Genomic DNA, 21,904 nt, shown 5'->3' with positions numbered 1-21,904 from the left:
CAATGGGATCTTTGGTGGGAAGATGAAAATAGCACTGAAATAAAGGCTTGTATCAAAGCAGAGGAATGCCTGTTAACATTGAATTATACAGGAGATGGTGATAAGAGGTACATTTGCAACACTTGGAAACCAAAGGAGCTTCTGAGAAATTCCTTGACAGTTTCAAGCTCAAGGACAGATGGTTGGTAATTAGCATTTAGATAATAATAAAAAGTTAATAATAATATAATAACCAGGCATAAATGGTACGATAACTGAAAATAATATTTGTACATTGCATCCCTTATTTTTATTCACTCCTTTCAACTGTTTGCATTAGAGATATATTTCTTTGAAAACATTCATCAAATCCACACAGTTAACATCTGTGATTTATGACTGATTTATACACTCCGAATACGAGACAATTTCCATCTAAATGTCTCTTAGAAATGATATTGATATGTTTTACTGTTTCACTGCCCTCCGCGGATGAAGACCCTTGAAATAAATGAGATCGCTGCTTTCAATGTGTTAATTGATTTATGCAAACTGCAAGACTACATATGTATCTCTGAATAAATTTCAACCTTATCTGATTGTTGTTGGCTTTTTTTAAATATGTAATTTGAAAAACAACAACACTTTTCTATGTATGTTAGTTGCCATTATATTAAAAAGGAATGCAATTAATGCATGTAAAGATGGACGAAGTAATATAATCATGAAACCGTTATAACCATACTAGAGTACGTGTAGAACAAATGTTATCTAATTGCAGAGGCAACAACCAACCCTGAACTAGTTGTAACCCAACAGTGGCATTTGGTCCTTTACGTGGTAGCTGGAATACTTCTAGTTTTACTTGTAACCACGTTTACAGTGTTTCTCTTTCGTCGATGCAAACCTCATGGTAATTGTTCAGATTGAAGTTACAAATTCATAGAAATAATAAATATTATGTGGTCATTAATCAGAATAAATTGTGTTCTTGTTCATCTAACTCAGTTAATCGAAATTAGAGGTGAGCTATTTGTGATCGTCTACTTCCCGTTGACATTGTTTTACTCAGTCTAGCTAAGGTAGACTCATTTCTCATTTTACTGTGGCAGGAAGCTTGCCATTGGTAATCAAATGTCGACTCTAACAAATTTAAGATTCATGGTTACATGTATGTGAATCGTGTGTTAATCTACTACACTGCTCAAATCAGCACACAATATTTCCCTGCATACGAAACATCATGATTGAAGATTGAGAATATTCAACTAGATTGGCAATATTTGTAATGTTAATCAGCAGGACACTAGATCTAAGGGAACTTGTTAAATGGATATTCCAAAACCAATTTCACTAAATCGATTATACACTGGAAGCTAAAGAAGCACATTGACCAACCGAGCTCTACAAATCCCATCGGAACACTTCGGTCATTTCCCATCGAAAACAATCAGGGATGTATGCCGGTATAATAATAATAATAATAATAATAATAATAATAATAATAATAATAATAATAATAATATCGATAATAATAATAATAATAATAATAATACTAAGAATACTACTACTACTAATAATAATAATAATAATAATAATAATAATAATAATAATAATAATAATAAATAATAATTGTATAAATAAAGTAAGTCGGTAAAGTCCTTAAGTTTATCTGCTAAATCGATAAACGTTGTTTTCAATGGAAAATGACCGAGGTCTTCCTATTACCAAGGTATCTATTGCTTTCCTTTTACTGACACATGAATAGAACGTATTTATTACATTCCACACACATACTCACACCTAAGTTAATGTCTATCAATAATCCTTTGATATACTAGCAGGGCAATCAGAGGAATCAAAATATTTTATAATTCCATACTTGAATATTGTTTACCTCACCATGTCCACAAAGGAAGAACTGTACATGAATAGTTGACGTTCGCTTGAGTGCAATGGCATTTAGATGTTGTCGTGTCCTTTGCAAATTACAAACATTTAAGCATATTTATCTTTGATACAGTGTATGAGAAGCCATTACGCCCAAGAAGAACAGCAGTTAGAGAGCAAAGTATTCATGTATATGATGTTGTTCAGTCTGATGTGGAGACAACTGCCCTTCACAATCTAGTAAGATTTATTAAATTTGTAACAATCAAATGTAATGTCTTTAAGATTACCATAGATATATTGTTGGACCTCAGGATTCCTGATTTAAGTTTATCATTGTATGATAACGTGATTAAAAACGGGTTGAACCCTTGCCATTGCAATTGATCCTTGTGTAATACACGTATTCAAATATATATAACTTTCAACATAAATTACTCTTTCCGACTGGTTTAGAACATTCACGTGATCAGAGCGAGGTACGTGTAATCGTTACAGTGATTGGAACCTTTAGTAGCTTTAAATCATTCAAAATCAAGAGGCTTTACACCATTCAAAATCAAGATATTTTGTGCAACAAGTGTGTAAGCGTGTACTCGAAAGTCTTGTTCTTAAATTATTGAAGAAGGATTAGGAAAGTACTGTTTGCATTTTATCTATTAAAAACAGTTGTATTTACATTTGTAGAGAGGAGTGTCTGCACGTGCTTTCGAGCACGAACATGTACCATCACTTGTGGATATGGAAGAAAACGAAGTCCGTTCGTACGAAAATGTTAGCCACTACGACTATGTGGACACAACACCCGACCATATAGACCGTCGGACGAACGCACCCGATGAAAACTATATTCACGCTATATAAAGATTATTGAGTATCCGATCTAAATTTAATTATGTAGTCAGATTTTTGTAATTTGGAATTGTCATTTTAGTTTTGCTTACAGTCTTAGTGCGTTTATTGTTAGAACGTGCATATCTGAATTGTTCTTTATTGTGTGTTGTTGTATGTTGCTATAATAGTTTTGCAGTTATACACGTGTATATATTAATCAAAAGGCTACTTGTAATACATTTCTAATAACTTCAGTCTAAAATTATTATTCAATTATTATGTATGTTGAGTTATTACAGACAGAGCCTCTCAAATAAAGGGCCAATCTATTCAGTCGTTAGGTCGACGCGGTGAGATGTACATATGCTAATAAACTCATGTACCTTTAATAGCGTTGTTCCTTAAATGGCGATTATAACAAAACGTATGTAAAATAATTTACAGAATTACAGATGTATTCACCAATAATTACCTCTTCGTAGATAGACACCTGAACTACTAGACCACACATATCCTAAAAATGGCATCGCAGAAACATGTTCATAGAACGACATTTAAATAAGTTTTTATAATGTATAAAAGGCATGTCATGTTGCTTTTCCAAATATCAGCATTAAACGCTACCTTTGTGGTATGTCGTTTCATGTAAAACATTATTGCATACAGGGCTATCTTAAATAATATAAAATTTTACATTCCTTTCCGAACTTGTGCTTGCACGCTTGTTGATATTCACATTCATCACATCGTCGTGCTATCTTACATGTCTTTCCAAACTTGCATTTGTAGGCTTGCTGATATTCACATTCATCACATTCTCATGCTATTTTACATTTCATTCAAAACTTGCATTTGTTGGCTTGCTGATATTAACATTCATCACATCCTCGTGCTATTTTACATTTCATTAAAAACTTGCACTTGTAGGCTTGCTGGTATTTACATTTCTCACATCTTCGTGCTATTTTACTTTTCATTCAAAACTTGCATTTGTAGGCTTGCTGGTATTCACATTCATCACATCCTTGTGCTAATTTACATTTCATTGAAAACATGCACTTATAGGCTTGCTGATATACACAATGACTTACATTTCATTCCAAATTTGTACTTGTAGGCTTACCGATATTTTCATCTATCACATCCTCGTGCTATCTTACATTTCATTCAAAACTTGCACTTGTAGGCTTGCTGATATACACAATGACTTACATTTCATTCCAACTTGTACTTGTAGGCTTGCTGATATATATATTTGTAACTTCATCGTACTATTGTACTCACAAATATTTTGTTCGGACATAGTTCTCGCCATGAAATTTGTCCATAACTTTGGCTAAACACCGAATTATAACTTAAAACTTACAACGAAGGATACGTGTACCCGCGCAACGAGTACATTCTGACATGTACCCGAGGACAATTTAAACACATGGCTACCGACCATCACAACAATGCCATCTCATGAGCAATACTGTTTCCCTTTATTTGTCTGAGATTGTTAGACATTCTATATTAATCAGGTAACCGACCATTTCAACAATGACATCTCATGAGCAATACTGTTTCTCTTCATTTGTCTGAGATAGTTAGACATTCTGTACACACCAGATTACCTACCATCACAACAATGACATCTTATGAGCAATACTGTTTCTCTTTATTTTTGTGAGATAGTTAGACATTCTGTACACACCAGGTTACCGACCATTACAACAATGACATCTCATAAGCAATACTCTTCCTGTTTATTTGTCTGAGATAGTTAGACATTCTGTTTACACCTTGTTATCGACCTTTACAACAATGACATATCATGTTTTGAAGTGTGTTTCGTGGGCCTTATCGTCCACTGCTTGTTGAAGTGAATACAAAGGGGTGTTTCCTATCCATGCGCTATTTCATAAATAATCCCCCCATCTTTGTGACTCAGCTCAAACGAAAAGACGGCAGTTCATCTTTTCATTGAAATTTTGTTAAGAAAATGGTTCAAAACTGTATTGGTACTGTAACGACACACCATGATTAAATCGCGGTGCACTTAAATAGGGAAGAAGGCGTATATTAACAAGAATACGTCATGGGTTTTTTCTATACTGGTTAATGACGAGATTGGTCAACGTTTACTTAAAATGCATTGTGAACATTAATTGTCAAGACTAGATTAAGGACAGGAGTGGAAAATTGTTTTACGGAGATACCCTTTAGTCAATTACTCGTCATTAACCAGTATAGAAAAAAAAATGAATAAAGGGTACCTCCGTAAAACAATCTACCCACTCCTGTCCTTAATATAGTCTTGACAATTAATGTTCACAATGCATTTGAAGTAAACGTTGACCAATACATTTTGTATGTAAAGGCTCAAGTTTCAGTTGTAGATTAAGCTTGTACAAGTTGCGTCCTTACAAACGCACTTGTTTGCCTGCTGCTTTTGAACTTTTTCAGTTATGCAGATAGAAAAAAAACGGTTTTAACTTTCCTTTTATTAATGTCAAATATTGCTGCTTACATCTAACCGTATTCCAACATCACCGTATACAGTGTAGGTGTATACATTCTTGAAGTGAGGTTCTTCGAAAGCATAAATTACATAAAATATAAAGTATACAAACAATAGTAATGATTTAATCGGGAAATAGTGTAAACACTGAAAAATACCTCATTTGTAGACTTTTCATAAACCGCATGGGATCGTTTCAGCAAGTGCCAGTGACGTATGTTCCTACCATTAAAAGAAAAGAGCTCCTTCACTTGAACACTGCCGTAAGAGTAATTCCGTTTTCAAGAAATACACCAATTACATCCGAAACACAGAACGTTTAGGTTCTCCGTTAGAAATACACACCATACACTTTTCTCCATAATTGGGGTCAACAAACTGCCTTTATTAATTATTGCCAAAACATATTATGTGAGTGTATATAGTGCGCAGTGCATACTTGTGTTTTGCTCATTCTGTGAGTGTTGGTCACTGGGTCTAAAACCTTGCAAAAACGGTTGCTGATGCCATAGTGGGAATGCATGACAAGCTGGCGGCTACAACAAGAAAATGAGGCAGATGTAATACCAGAGAAATTACATCGATGTTAAATTTTCCTATTACTTGTTTTAAGAATCATTCATCTATGTAATTATATTGCTGTTCTATGAAATCATGTTTATTTGACTGTTTGTAGTTTTAGGGCTAGACGATGTTAACCTTGTTCTTTCTTCGGTTCCCATTGGCAACTATGTCAGTGTGTGTATTCCACGTGATAAATTACGTCATAAATGCTACATCAGAAATCAACATTTTGCTTCGAATGCAGGCTTAAAACAAAGATAACTTTTATTTTTTCACCATTTTAAATGAAACAAAGGACAGTCTATGCCGCTTAAAGAGCCCCGTTTTCGTCTTTTTTTCCGGAGTCTGATAAGGTAATTAGATTTCTCAAACCTTTTTCCTTAATTATGTTTTGACAGTGCTCCGTCAGGCGGTGGTTTTGTTAAAAGGTTTGTCGAAGTGTTTTAAGAAACTAAAATCTCAAACTCTGGTGAAAGGCCGAAGATTTTTGTTTAAAGTCTTCATTCGAAGTAAAATATTGCCTTTGGACGGAGCATTTATGACGCAATTTATCAAGTAGTATACACTCACTGTATATCAAAACATGACCAACGACGAAGTACATACGCTTTAGTAAATTTTAATTTGTGCACATCTGTTCTTAAAAGACAAGTTGGTGAAACCTTTGTGAACGATATGTATACAAAAAAGACAACAAACACATATATAATAGTTTCACATGTTTTGAATATCGCAAAATAAACATACAGCGAAAAACCTGATTAGTTTTGGGAATGGGGGTAAACTGGTTTACTAGATGGCAAAATCACATTGTCACGACATTGCAAAATTAAACACAGAGGCCTGTTATAAGTCCGCATCAACTTGAATACAATAAAGAAAATATACACTCACAGTCAAAAACTCGGTGTTGAAATCGTTGCAACCCTCTGAAAATACCTCGATATTACGAACATTCGATATGACCGAAATACAAAACATGTCTCTTCAAACTCTACACATTCGAAAAAATTCGACCAGAATATTGAGATATCAGAGTTCGACATAGCGAGTTTTGACTGTATTATTAACTTTAAGGCTTAAATATTCAACGACAAGATACCTGCACTTGCGTTAAGTGATAATGAATACAAACGAAATAACAATGCTGATTCTTTCCAGATACGAAACAAAAATACCTAAACACCAATCTAACACTTAAATATTAGCAAGTCTACAAATACAAGTTTGGAATGACGTGTAAGCACGAGGTCCAGTGGTTAAGGTGTCTATCTGCAAAGATGTACTAATTGGTGAATATATTTCTAATAGTGTAAATAACTTTGTATCAGCAATATCTTATTCACCATTAAAGGAACCATTAAAGGAACAACACCATTTAAGGCACATGAGTATATTAGCATACGTACATCGCACAGCGTCCAGCTAACAACTGAATAAATGAAACCGATATTTGAAAGGCTCTGTCTGTAATAACTCAACATACAGTATTTAGACCAAACTTCTTAGACATGTATTACAAGAAGCAGTTTGGTTTACATATACATGTTTATATCTGCAACACAGTCAAAGCCACATACGGCAACAAACAATAACTCAACATACACTATACAGACTGAAGTTATAAGACATAAATTACAAGTAGCGTTGTGATTTACATATACACATGTACAACTGCAAAACTAATATAGCTACATACGACAACACACAGTTAAGAACAATACATATATACATATATGACACACACAAATTCTAACAAAAAACAGCACTGAAATTGTAAGCGAAACAATAATGATTATGATAATTCCAAAACACTAAAATCTGACTACATAGTAAATATTAAGATAGGATACTCAAATAGCATAGAAATTGTAAATACAATTTGCATCGGGTTCGTTTGTTCGACGGTCTCGGTGGTCGGATAAGGTTACCACATTTTCGTAGTGGCTAACATTTTCGTATAAACGGTCTTCGGTTTCTTCCATATCCAATGGTGATGGTACTGGTTGGTTCTCGACTGCACTTGCAGACACTCCTCTCTACAAATGTGTATAAACTGTTTCCAATAAAATGAATATAAACACTTTGCACAAAATGCATGGTTAAAAGCCACCAGCAATTTCAGCTACGATCGGTGTAACGATTACACCTCGTTCTGATCACGTGATTGCTCTTAACCAAACCGAAAGGGTCATTTATATAGAGGGTGAGACGATGTATTTGAATAAGTGTTTTAAACAAGAACCAATTACATGTTCACGGGTTCAAACGCTTTTTATTAACATTATGTTACAATGATATACTTAAATCGGGAATTCTAAGGTGCACCAATATAGTTATTATAGTTCATTACATTAGATTGTTATACATAACAGAAATCTTACTAGATTGTGAAGGGCAGTTGTATCCAAATTAGGTTCAACAACATCATGCAAATGCAAATGTTGCTCTCTAACGACAGTTCTTCTACGGCTTAGAATCGTTTCAGACTCTGTATCAAATATATAAATAATTTTATAAATCATGTATTTACGGTTTTCTTGGAACTTAAAACAAAATAAAACATTTGTAATTTGCTAAGGACTAGACGGCATTTTACTTCTCACCTGAATGCAATTGCACACAAGTGAATGTCAAAAATTAAATTATTTTACTTATCTTGTGAACATGGTGAGATGAACAATATTCGAGAATAGCATTATAGAATGAGTTGATTTCTCTGATTGCATTGCTGATATATCCAAGGATTATTGATGCACATCAACTTGGAGTATTTGTGTGCAATATCGTATGTTTTATTATTATTATCATTATTATTATATACCGGCATACATCCGAGGTTGTTTTAAAAAGGAAAATGGCAGGAACGTTCCGATTAGATTTCTTGGTTGCTTAACATGTGACTTTCATCGTATAATCGATTTGATGACATTGGTTTTGCAATATCAATTTAACAGAATTCTTTTCCCTTCAATCTAGTGTCCTGCTAATTGACATTACATTGCCAAATAGGTTGTAATTTCTCAAACTTTCATCATCAGTTTTTGTATGCAGGGACAGTTTGTGCTGATTTGAGCATTGTAGTGGCCACACGGATCACATATATAGAGAGACTACACTAATTAAAGGCTTAAATTTCTTAAAGTTGATAGTTGATTACCAATGGCATGCCTCCTGCCACAGTTAAATAAGAAATGAGGCAACCCTCGTTGAGTAAAAACAATGCCAACCGGAAGACAGCGATCACAAATTGTTCAACTTGAGTTTCGACCTAGAAATGAACTAGACAATAATTGTCAATTAATTAAATGATTGTGAACAGTACGTTTGGTATTGACTGCAATGTGTACTTTTCAATCTGAACAATTACCATGATGTTTGCATCGACGAAAGAGAATCACGATAAACGTCGTTCCAAGTAAAGCTGGAAGAATTCCAGCTACGGCGTAAAGGATCGAATGCCACTGTTCGGTTACAGCTAATGCAGGGTTGGTTGTTACTTCTGTAAAAAGATAACATTCGCTGTACACGTACTTTTGTTTGGTTATTAGGGTATTATTATTATATTGTTTCTTCCTTCATATAATGCATTTATTACATGTCTAATATTTAATATAATGCCAACTAACGTACTTTGATTTTAAATTAAAAAAGCCAACAACAATCAGATTAGGTTGAGCTTCATACAGATTTGCATATGAAGTTTTGCAGTTTGCTTAAGACATTCTTAATAAGCACATTCAAAGTAGTTATTTCATTTAATTCACGTGTCTTCATGTTATCCGCGGATTGCATTGGCTCCGTAAAACATCTAAATATATTGACATTGCTAAGAGACATTAAGTTGGAAATTGTCTCCTATTTGGAAGGTATAAATCACAAAAATAAACCACAGTCGTTTGCTGTGTGGAGTTTACCATTGTTTTCAAAGAACTTGCTCTCTCAACCAAACTGAATGTCAAGAATTATTAACCAGCTAAAAAGAGTTAATAAAAAATAAGGGATGAAAAGTGGCAAAATACCATTTTCATTTATCGTGCCATTGACGACATACTAATTGAAGCCTCGTTTCGGTATTATTTAAAAGTGAATATTCGAATCGTTATATACAAATCCTCTGTCATTGAGCTTAAAACTGCCAATGATGTTAAGAGAAAACGACTGATACTATACATTTCAACGTAGATTAAAACATATTTATACTAAATGGTCTTAACCCATCCTAAATGAAAGATGTGAAAGATATGGAAATATATGATGAACATATCAGTCAGGGTCGGCTTTAGTAGGTGAACGAAAGTCAAAAAATAAGATCGAGTACGTACATGAAAACATACTTGCAAAAAAGAAAATTGTCAAAAACTTACATAAAATTGTATTCGTTGTGTACATTGAAGTTTATTTACTGGTGTTTAACATCGCTTACGACACATGTATCTTTCGCAGTTTTTGCGTATTTTACTATTCAAAATCTACTGAGTTTGTCTACCACGTAAATACCAGTAAATTAAAAAAATAGCGTCCTTAATTGTATCTGTGTACTATTCCCGTGACTTTCACATGGTAAATACACACACAATAAACAACTGTGCGCTATTTTAAACGAGTAAACTCAGCTGAGACGGCGACAAAATATTTTTTATCATGTGAAGTGATGCATTATCGGTATCATATAAGCTCGTATTGATAATTTTAGGCTTGCTTTGAGGAAATACTGTATCTACTGATTTTGGGATCATCTGGTGGCTAGTTCCTTTAAATTAGGTGGATTTTTATAATAATACAATGTTAATAATTTCAAATGATTGACCAGTTCGAATGTATGTGCATTTTATATAACTATTATGTCCATTTGGACCGTTTTGGTATATTTGATTATTTAATTGTTCTCATTATTAAGTTGCATGCAATGCATGTTCAACAAGATCGATAGAATGCCATACGTTTCTAACATTTATCTACTTTATTCAACTTCGAAAACGATCAAATTTAGATTTAACTTACCTTTCATACTAATGTTTTTGCATACTGACACATCTGTAAAACCAAAACTGTACATGCTTTTCCTGGTGCAGCACATTTGCTTTCCATTCCATGTTTTGTTAGCGTTTGCAATCGTTGCTGTGCTGGTAAACGTATGAGAAGATATATTAAATAAATCGATTTGTTGAACATCTGCTAGCAAGTCGTTGTCAATGTGAAATTCAATAACCGGAGCTGGAATAGCATTGCGCACTTCACAAATTGATGTAGAACTTTCTCCATGAAGGAATGCTGGAACTGTGAGAAAAGGCAGGCTTCCTTTCTCTGAAAATCAAACACAATGAATTAACAGCATTCGATAGTATATACGATCCAATAATTTTAACCTCTACAAATCAACGAATCAAAGCTTGTAAGTATGCATATCCTAATTGCGTACCTACGTAACATAGAATGCCATGCACTTCATAGGGTGTTTCAAGGGCTGCATTAGAAACCTGACATGTCACATTCCGTCTTGACAGTCCAGCCATCTGTTGATAGACGTTATTGATTCGGTACAACCCTCTGTTCCGTTTGCTTTCAGCAAGAACAAATGAATCATGTCCCAGTATAAGTAATACTTTAACGGGTTCTGATCCATTGTTAGTTTTGCAATAAACAACGGAGCCTTCATACACATAAATGCATTCTGTTGTGTTATAGTCGGGGTACTGTGGACCGAGGACTGGATAACTCGGTCGCTCTGAAAAACAACACAACTCATTAAAATCATTTTTTACAAAACATTTTCAAGTCCTGATGAAAATGTACTTTACATTACTGCTTATGTAGTTATTATTATTTTTACACTTAAATGACTCATGTTTTCATTTCAAGCATACATAATAAACTAATTGCCGGAATTCTTGATGAATTACAATTAAGGTACCTGAAATATAAAGCTGCACAGGTTCCGTGCTATCCACTGTATTGCACTCTAAACTATATGATCCCTCGTCTCTTTCATTAAAGTGGAATAAAGTTAATATGTACAAATATTCAGATACTTTTTCCTCTTCATAATGACGGCCTTTGTGCAACTGTATATATTCGATGTTTTTCTTCCATAATCGTCTCTGTAATGCATATGGCCATAAAGCAGCGTCAGACGGAAAATAACCCAGTTTGACGTCGGCGTCGCGAACAACTGGGCTAAGAGGAACGAGAGCGCCACATTGGCCAGGAATATCTGTAAATTATAACGTAAAAATATTATAACAAAACCATTTGTCTATTTTATGTTAATGCTAAATTGATAGCCAAAAAATGCTCAGATACATAGAAACAATACCTCAATTCCATGAGACTCCAAATTAAACCCAATTAAAAAAAAATAATTGTTGATTAAACAAATATGTACTAAACACTTTAATTTTTACATAAGAAATAAGTGTGAAATGTAAAAATTGTTAATATCTTAAAATGAACCTCGTTATATACCTTTCATATTTAAAGAAATCATGCTTGTTGTAATTGTTGTGTTTGTTGAACATTCGGCGTAGAAGGAAGATCTGTTGTATTCAATTGAAGCCGTCCATCTTAAGAAGAACGACCCATCCTCCGAATATCTTGTAACATTTGGCCCATTCATTGTTTGAAATTCTGTGTCACCTTCCATTATGTATTTCCATTCTACCTCACATCTCCAAGGGTAGAACTGTGTTACTTTCAGGGTAACCTCCCTGTTCACAAAAACTGGCCCGACCAAAGATATTGTTCCATACTTGTTCTCTGCTGCACAGAAGTAACCAATAAGAGCTGAAATATCGGATGGGAGCCATAATGTATCCACGGAGATTGCACATGATGAATGAATGGAATATTAGTATCGTTATTTTAATCAACGAAGGAGTTGGGGTTTGCAATTGAAAAAACACACACGTCAGGAATCGATATTCAACCCGACATTAAAATAAAACAACAACACGTGAAATAGCAATGCCTGATTGGTGATGATGATTGCCATACAGATCGATGCTAATTCGAAATATAACAGGCTCGTCATTTAGCTCGTCTGCCACTTAGACTGTTGAGTTAATTAGTCATTAAGGTCCTCAGACGAGTTCTAAAAACGATTTCAAAATAATGTATCAATTGCATGGAGTATACTTCGTTGTTTCAGTTTAAGATATGCAAATTATTTCACCGATTGAGCACCAAAAGTAATATGACACAGGTGGCTTCGCAACAAGCGAAATATTTACTTTTGTATTTTTAACCCGATATAAACAAATTTTCTTTTTATTCCATGCCTATAATTTAACAAAAGCACAATTTATTGATATTAAATAGGACAATTTTAACCTAATGACGTCATACTGGATACGAAATTTAATGACGGCATTGCATGTTCTTCCAGGCATTAAAAGTGTTTATGTTACTATTGTAACAATGAAACGATTAAACTTTGAGAAAATAGTGAAATTACTTTTTCGATTAACTCAGTGTTTTAAACGATGAGTTTATTGAGATATAATCCACCGATATATTTCAATAAAACACCGGAAAAAATGAAATAAAAGTACTTTCGCTTCTTAGCACAACTACTAGTTTGCCGTCTGCTTTACATTCTTTTACCACAGACCCTCATCCAAGTTTGAAGAACGCGAGAACTACAAAAGTAAAAGATTGACACAACTTATATAATAACAGCTGTTAGAAAACCAACCGAACAACTTACCGAGACCAGAAATCAAATGATACTGGCAATACTTATCCATTACACTAGCGCGTTCATGTTCGACATTGCAATAATCAAAAGCTTCTTATATATAAATGGTGGTAGTGAACTTGTTCTATAATACGAAGATTCGCGCATGCAATGTTTCATTAATAATTATCGCCCGAAGGTTGCAATTGTTTCAAAGTAATCAAGATAAAACACTTTACCACACAATACAATAACCACACAATATCCTTTTATCGTTGGTGGTTAAACTTTTACTTTCAGTGGACAATCACTGCCAATGTTTACATTCGAAAAACAATGCACGAACAAAATAGAAAATAAAGCATTTGATTAATCACAGTTGAGCAAATAATTCAATAGGAATATGAATGGCACCAGGATTAAACAACAATTATGTTAAAAGTCGCAAGTATACATGACACATTGATACTTATTAAACGCGACTTACAACGCCACATGGCAATAGACGAAGTTTCCATCAACATTTAAATGTCTATATAAATGTAGTAAAACGGTGTTCGTGATACCGTCTTGGACGCTAAATGAATAAAATATTTCACTGGGGATGGGTTTTAAACCGGTTACTATGATCATATCTCCAACTATTGTCCCAGCTATTATGAAATTGTGAGGTTTTGAATACACTATCGTTAAAAGTACCATTTGATAATGGCTTTGAAACGTTATGATACAATGTATTTTTTAAATACAGTACTCTGTGCTCTCGACCTTTTGGATATTTTACTAATGGATATAAAACAACTATGGACAGGGCAATATATTGCAATAAGAAATAAGAAAACATGTTTCTAACACACTTGTAGAGTACTGTCAAACCGCTATAAAATTAGTTGTACCATGTTTGACAGAGTTTCCTTTCCTTTCGTCTATACATTAAGCCCCATATCTGAGCCGTTACAAGAAGGCGTAGACTACCCGTTCAAAAGCTAGCGTACGGATAGATTGCATCATTGCAACTTTTTACGCACGATAGTTATTTATTTATTTTAGGGAAACAGTAGTGTGTTTTTTAATACAATCGTAGACCTAATGTCACAAGTAAGCCAATGGATTGGTCAAATATTTAATTCATATTGAAATTGGTTGCTTTCTTGCGGCGTTAGAGAAGAAAATTCACTGACAACTTTATCTCTGAATGACTTTGTCTTTCTGGCGGCGGGCAACGAACATAAGCTTTAGTGAATTTCAGTTTGTGCAAACGAATGCTTAAATGACTTAACACATTTTGGCATTAAAAAGTATATTGCTATTTTCCATTTTGATTTCATAATTTCATAAAGTTTCATCAACCACAAAAACAGAAACAATTATATAATGTTGCATTTGTTTTCTATTATAATATATGTGGTTACATTGTTGCCCATATCAGTACATTTTAAGATCTCAAAATGGAATAAAGGTCTTATTACTATGTGGGTTACACTCCTTGAATATTTCACTGATAATAATACAATTACAATCTTACATAATAGCAATATTGTTCTGAAGATAATTCATGGAAAGTTTCATTAAGCTGACATTCACTGATAAAACCTATTTGAATGTTTAATTATGTTATGATTTTAACTGAAAGGGAGGTCATTAAACAAAAAGTAATTCAATTTGTTTGAAGTCGCTTTTCTTCATACTGCTAAAGTGGTTTGGCAGTACGAAATGTTTTTTTTTTCAGGCGAAACTTTTACACAAATAATCAAATGCAGGGCAAATAGTGTAGGAATTGTAAAATACTTTGATTGTTTTATGAATGGGAAAACCATTCATTACAGTTGGTGAAGAATCGTCGATATTTATAAGGTTTGCTTTAGCAACTGCATGTCTTGGTTTTAACAGCTGAAATGATTTTTATGTACATCTTTAGATATAAAAGTTATTAGAGTGTGAAAACTGACCAATAAGAAACGCTTAAACTGCATGTATATAAACTTCTATGAATTCTGTCGGCTTTGACATCTTTTGTAGAATAATTTTCTGTACTTTTCGTTGTCACAATTATTCACAAACAACTCTCAAAATTGACTAATTAAACCGATATTGTTGTGGGCTAGCTCTGGCCCTACGTGTATTACAGTTCTGGCGCGGACTTTAGGCTGACATCCGGGTGATAAGTCACAAACGATAATAACCGTTAAAATATGTATTCAGTTTACTATGTTAACATCAACAAGAAAACATGCATGGTAAAACCGTCGTTTTGAGAAAGGCTAAAATGTTGTTATTGTTTATGACTAAAACAGTTTTATTTCCCTGTCAATCAAACACTAAAACAGTCAGCCATCAAGCGCCTTAAATTGATAAAATTTAATAAAACTTTAGCAAAATCTTATAAATTACTTAAACGTTGTAAAACGGTTCCACCTATTATTTAACTAATGTTCTTTAATATTTCTTGATTCTTTTATGCTATAATTACTTTAAAAAATGCCGAGATGTTAAACGCAGGCTTCCGCCACGAAAGAAAACTGGAGAACTCCTGAGCAAAAATCTACGCTCCTTATATATGCGTGATGCAGACTACTGCATCGACTCGTAGATCGACACCAAAAAAGCGCATCGACTACAGCTGATCGATCTAGGAAAATGCGATCGATCGCCTTAAATTGAATCGACTAGTAAAACTTTGATCGGTCTAAAAATAGAACCGCTGAAAATATGGCGATTAAGATAGTTATGCTAGAATAAACATTTTCGCATTAAGTTTTCAGGGCTAAAGCAAAGCAAAATAACAATACAAGGTAAAATTATCAACCTCTAGAGTTTAAACTTCGCGGTTATAGCAACCTTGGTAAAAGGATGTGACGTCAATGTCAAAAATCAATGAAACAAGATGGCTGACTGACTATGATATTGCAATAAGTTGCTATGAAACAGACAAAATTACGTGATATTCCTCATGTTTTAAAAGTAAGAAGCTTATGAAATGAAGTCATATAAGTCTGTTACACAATATAGCTAAGTTGCTTGCATGTTCTAAATCGGAATATACGTTGGATTAGCAGGAAACAGTAAACGAAATGCCGGGTGGGGTAATTCTACAAAGTAAACTCGTGTCTATAATTGGGTTTAAAATTAAGTTACCCCATCACGGACAACAACAAATTTGACATGACAACTGTGAGTACTTTGATAATAACACTTTCACTTAATATAAATGTACAGTCAGTGTCACAACACCGGGGCACATCAATATTGGCCAGGTGGTTGTATTAGGAAATCGTTGACGAGGACGGACAACTAAAGACTGGCCAAGCAATTAACAGGGGAACTTACAATATAATGCCAATACAAACTACAGATACAATCCCATCTCATACGCAGTGATCTCCCTTGACCAGCACACAACGTACAAAAATGAAAACAATTTGTCTACACGTAATTACAAGTACATGTTTAAAGCGAAAGGAAAATCGAAAATGACTTTTGAATTTAACTGCATATAAGCGTGCAAGTATACGTACACTTTTTGTTTTAAAACCAATATATGCGTATCCATGCTAACATATAACTTAAGCATCAACATACATTCATGCATTTCTCAAACATGCAGCTAATAACTGTTTCTCTAATTTCCAAAGATAGCTACTCTACCATCGACACGTTTTTTTGGAAAAAAAATCGCGGTGCCACCTCGAGCGAGATTGTCTCATCGTATTAAATCGGGTTGTGCGCGTTATCATCACCTTCATCTGCTGCTACAGCGCTCGACTCGTGTTTGTGCGTGTGTGTGCGTGTGCGCGTGCGTGCGTGCGTGCGTGCGTGCGTGAGTGCGTGCGTGCGTGCGTGTGTGTGTGTGTGTGTGTGTGTGTGTGTGTGTGTGTGTGTGTGTGTGTGTGCGCGCGCGTGTGTGTGTGTGTGTGTGTGTGTGCTAGTTAATTAGATTCCAAGTCAAATGCATGACTCTTCGATACATTTAAACATGTATCTACCGCCATGTATGTATATTGTATATACCACATGTGTCATACATTATGGTTTAAGTTAATAAACGATATTTCCCCTGACTTGACTTAATTGAACCGTGCTCGCAGAATGGATTTTTACCCGATTGCGAGGGTAAACAATCTCATCCCCGAAACTTGATAATTATGTGGCTAGAATATTGAGTGTTTATTAAAGCATTTTTAATAAGTTTATTTATTGATATCAAAACATACCTGCGAAAGGGCTGTCATGGTTCTAAGAAGAGTTAAACAAGAAGCTCCGTTCGTTTTTTCAAGTTAAACAAGTGCATTCGAAATTAAGAGTTTTGCAAATAAAGTGACACTATCGTCTAAAACATTTCACATGTGCATAGCATAATTTTCAAGGATCAAACTTTGTTTTGAGTACGAATTGAGTAAGTTGTAGATTACAGGTCGAGTTTGAATGATATCAATAAAACTGACTAGAATTATATATTTATAGGACAAGAACAAAGAAATATCCTTCAGGAAACTGACAGCTACCTTAATAATCGTTAATTAACACTTCTCAACGCCACGTATAACGTTGACTCGACGCGGTGGAACGCGGGGTTTTATAGAAATGAACGCGGTGGGGTTATGCTTCTATCGCGGGGAATAGTCTGGAATATTGAGTGTTTATTAAAGCATTTTTAATAAGTTTATTTATTGATATCAAAACATATCTGCGAAAGGGCTGTCATGGTTCTAAGAAGAGTTAAACAAGAAGCTCCGTTCGTTTTTTCAAGTTAAACAAGTGCATTCGAAATTAAGAGTTTTGCAAATAAAGTGACACTATCGTCTAAAACATTTCACATGTGCATAGCATAATTTTCAAGGATCAAACTTTGTTTTGAGTACGAATTGAGTAAGTTGTAGATTACAGGTCGAGTTTGAATGATATCAATAAAACTGACTAGAATTATATATTTATAGGACAAGAACAAAGAAATATCCTTCAGGAAACTGACAGCTACCTTAATAATCGTTAATTAACACTTCTCAACGCCACGTATAACGTTGACTCGACGCGGTGGAACGCGGGGTTTTATAGAAATGAACGCGGTGGGGTTATGCTTATATCGCGGGGAATAGTGAAAATTAGATTAAAGATAACGCCCGTGGTAAGGAAGTCTACTCAAACATTAAAAATGTTAAGCTAATCTGAGTTATTTCTAAGGTTGTTATACTCAAGGCAGCTTAGGATGAAATAATGATATATATGAAACGAGATACTGCAACGGTGACTTTTAATTCTGATATTTTAAAAGACAACATGACATGCCTAAGATAATTCAAACACACATATCTGCCCGTGTCTGCAATGCCATTAGAGGATAAGAATGGTATAGTGGTTCAAGTGTCTACTTGCAAAGGTGTAAGAACTGGCATCAGTATTGTTATATTTACCATTGAAGGAAAAACAACATAAAAGGCACATGAGTTTATTAGCATATGCAAATCGCACAGCGACCAGCTAACGACTGAATAAATGAAACCGTTATTTGAGAGGCTCTGTCTGTAATAACTCAACAGTATTTAGACAAAAGTTCATAGACGAGTATTACAAGTAGCAGTTTGGTTTATATATACACGTTTATATCTGCAACATTGCCATAGTTACATATTACAACAAACATTTAACAACACTATGGATATACACGTTCTAACAATAAACGCATTGAAACTGTAAGCGAAACTATGATATTGAGAATTGCCAAATACTCAAGTCTGACTACATAGTAAATATTTAGATTGGATACTGAAAAAGCTTTATATAGCGTGAATATAATTTGCATCGGATGCGTTTGTCCGATGGTCTCTGTGATCGAATGTGGTGTCAACATAGTCGTAGTGGCTAACATTTTCGTTCGAACGGACTTCGTTTTCTTCCATATCCAATGGTGATGGTACATGTTCGTTTGCGATAGCACTTGCAGACACACCTACCTACAAATGTAAAGAAACTGTACTTTATAAATAGAATATAAAGACTTCATTGAACTCACTAATCCTCCTTCAATAGTTTATGAAATAAGACTATCATGTACACGATTACATACTTGTTTCAAGAAACCTCTTCGCACTGAATGGTTTCAGGCCACTGAAGGTTTCAGCTACGATCAGTGTTACTATCATACCTCGCTCTGTTCAATCGGAAAGCGTCATTTATGTCGAAAGTAAGATGTATTTGAACACGTGTATTAAACAAGAATCAGTTGCAATGTCACGGTTTCAACCGTTTATTAATAACGTTATCTTACAATGATAAACATAAATCGGGAATCCTGAGACAATATATGGTTTTAAGTCTAGATGACATTACATTTGATTGTTATGGTTTAAAGAAATCTTACTAGATTGTGAAGGGCAGTTGTAGCCACATTAGCCTGCACAACATCATACACGTGTAAACTTTGCCCTCTAACTGCAGTTCTTCTTCGGCGTAGAAGCGTTTCATACACTGTTTCAGAGAATAAATATTTTTATCATCCATGTAGTTACAGTTTTATTCTTGGAATTTAAAATAAAATAAAATGTTTGTAATTTGCGAAGGACTCGATGGCATTCTGCCACTTATCTGAGTGCCATACACTCAAGTGAAAGTCAAAGATTCATGTATTTTACTTCTTTTGTGGACATGGAGAGATAAAAAATATTCAAGTATGGCATTATAAAATGAGTTGATTTCTCTGATTGTATTGCTGATATATCCAAGGATTACTGATAAACATAAGCTTTGTGTGAGTATTTGTGTGCAAATTGATATGCACTTAGTATTTATGTGCCATTAAAATTCTTTGCAATCGAAACACCTCGGCCATTTTCCGTCGAAAACAACCTATGATGAATATGGATTAAGCAGTTGAAGCTCAGGATTTTAGGAATGTTATTTATCTGTGTAATAAAAAAACTTCACTGGAACTCAATTTTAACTAACTAATACAAATTGCACGTTAAAACACTATAATGTATTATTATTATTATTATTATTATTATTATTATTATTATTATTATTATTATTTGTAGTAGTAGTAGTAGTAGTAGTAGTAGTAGTAGTAGTAGTAGTAGTAGTAGTAGTAGTAGTAGTAGTAGTAGCAGCAGCAGCAGTAGTAGTAGTAGTAATGAGATGGGTTTTGCAATATCGATTTAATAAGTTTCTCTTCCTTCGATCTAGTGTCCTGCTGATTAACATTACAAATGTTGCAAAGCTGGTTGTACTTTCTCAAACGCCAATCATGATTTTTCGAATGCAGGGTCAGGTTGTGCTGTTTTAAGCAGTGTAGTAACACACGATTCATATATAAGTCCTTAAAGTCGACATTTGCTTACCAATGGCTCGCCTCATGCCACAGTTAAACAAGAAATGAGTCTACCTTAGACGGCTGAGTAAAAACAATGTCAACGGGAAGTAGACGACAACTAATAGCTCAACTTGAGTTTCGATTAATTGAGCTAGTTAGTAGTTGTCAATTAATCATTTGATTGTGAACAATAACCGCAGAATATTTTTTATTGATTTCAAAAGTGTACTTTTCAATCTGAACAATTACCATGCGTTTTGCACCGACGAAACAGAAGCACGGTAAACGTGGCTACAAGTAAAACTAGAAGTATTCCAGCTACAGCGTAAAGGACCAAATACCACTGTTGGGTTACAACTAGTTCAGGGTTGGTTGTTGCTCCTGCAATTAGATAACAATTGTTGTACAAGTATTTCAGTTTGGTTATTACAGTTTCATCATTATATTGTTTCGTCCATCTTTCAATGATTTCATTGCATTTCTTATATGCAATGTAATGGCAACTAACTAACCTTGACAAGTTTATTTTTTAATCAATTAAACATTAAAAAAAACAACAACAATTAGATTAGGTTGAGATTCATTCAGAGTTGCATATGTAGTTTTGCAGTTTGCTTAAATCATGCTTAATTAATACATTGGAAACAGTGATCTTATTTATTTCATGGGTCTTCATCTGTGGATGGCAGTGACACAGTAAAACATCTCAATAAATTCTCATTTTTAACAGACATTTAGTTTGAAATTGCCTCGTATTCGGAGCGTATAAATCACAGTAATAAACCACAGATGTTTACTGTGTGGATTGTATGAATGTGAAGAAATATATCTCTCAAACAAAACTGAATTTTAAGAATTATTAAACAGTTGAAAGGAGTGAATAAGAATAAGGTATGCAATGTACAAAATCCTTTCATTTATAGTACCATTTATGCCTGGTTATTATCTATTATTAATTTTTTATCATTATCTAAATTGTTAATTACAAACCATTTGTCCTTGAGCTTGAAACTGTCAAGAAATTTCTCAGAAGCACCTTTGATTTCCAAGTGATGCAAATGTACCTCTTATCACCATCTCCTGTATAATTCAATGTTAACAGGCATTCCTCTGCATTGATACAAGTCATTATTAAAGTGTTATTTTCATCTTCCCA

General features: G+C 34.1%; 2 protein-coding genes across 2 annotated transcripts; one reads left to right on the top strand and one right to left on the bottom strand.

Annotated features, from left to right (window-relative positions):
• Nucleotides 1–2: 2 nt before the first annotated feature.
• Nucleotides 3–2,764, top strand: LOC128246397 (uncharacterized). Its single transcript, XM_052964582.1, has 5 exons — nt 3–14; nt 106–181; nt 761–892; nt 2,003–2,109; nt 2,557–2,764. Exons 1-5 carry the CDS (start codon nt 3–5, stop codon nt 2,731–2,733), a joined length of 504 nt encoding a protein of 167 aa, XP_052820542.1. The 3' UTR covers nt 2,734–2,764.
• Nucleotides 2,765–7,623: 4,859 nt separating this feature from the next.
• Nucleotides 7,624–12,413, bottom strand: LOC128246396 (uncharacterized). Its single transcript, XM_052964581.1, has 7 exons — nt 12,236–12,413; nt 11,685–11,984; nt 11,193–11,498; nt 10,775–11,077; nt 9,141–9,272; nt 8,155–8,261; nt 7,624–7,809 (listed from the first exon to the last, which is right to left on the bottom strand). Exons 1-7 carry the CDS (start codon nt 12,411–12,413, stop codon nt 7,624–7,626), a joined length of 1,512 nt encoding a protein of 503 aa, XP_052820541.1.
• Between the last annotated feature and the right edge of the window lie 9,491 nt (nt 12,414–21,904).

The sequence above is a fragment of the Mya arenaria genome, chromosome 9 (genome assembly GCF_026914265.1).
Source record: "Mya arenaria isolate MELC-2E11 chromosome 9, ASM2691426v1".
Classification (NCBI taxonomy): Eukaryota; Metazoa; Mollusca; class Bivalvia; order Myida; family Myidae; genus Mya; species Mya arenaria.
Note: the sequence above shows the minus strand (reverse complement) of the source record. Positions and strands in the feature narration are given on the sequence as shown.

Excerpts from the sequence above, each read along its gene's own strand:
- LOC128246396 (XM_052964581.1), bottom strand. The coding sequence starts at position 12,413 with ATGGAAGGTGACACAGAATTTCAAACAATGAATGGGCCAAATGTTACA. Across the intron at positions 8,262-9,140 it reads TCGTCGATGCAAACATCATG|AGTCTGAAACGATTCTAAGC; the intron begins GTAATTGTTCAG and ends TATTTGATACAG. Across the intron at positions 7,810-8,154 it reads CAACTGCCCTTCACAATCTA|AGAGGAGTGTCTGCAAGTGC; the intron begins GTAAGATTTCTG and ends ACACATTTGTAG.
- LOC128246397 (XM_052964582.1), top strand. Across the intron at positions 182-760 it reads TTCAAGCTCAAGGACAGATG|AGGCAACAACCAACCCTGAA; the intron begins GTTGGTAATTAG and ends ATCTAATTGCAG. Across the intron at positions 893-2,002 it reads TCGTCGATGCAAACCTCATG|TGTATGAGAAGCCATTACGC; the intron begins GTAATTGTTCAG and ends TCTTTGATACAG.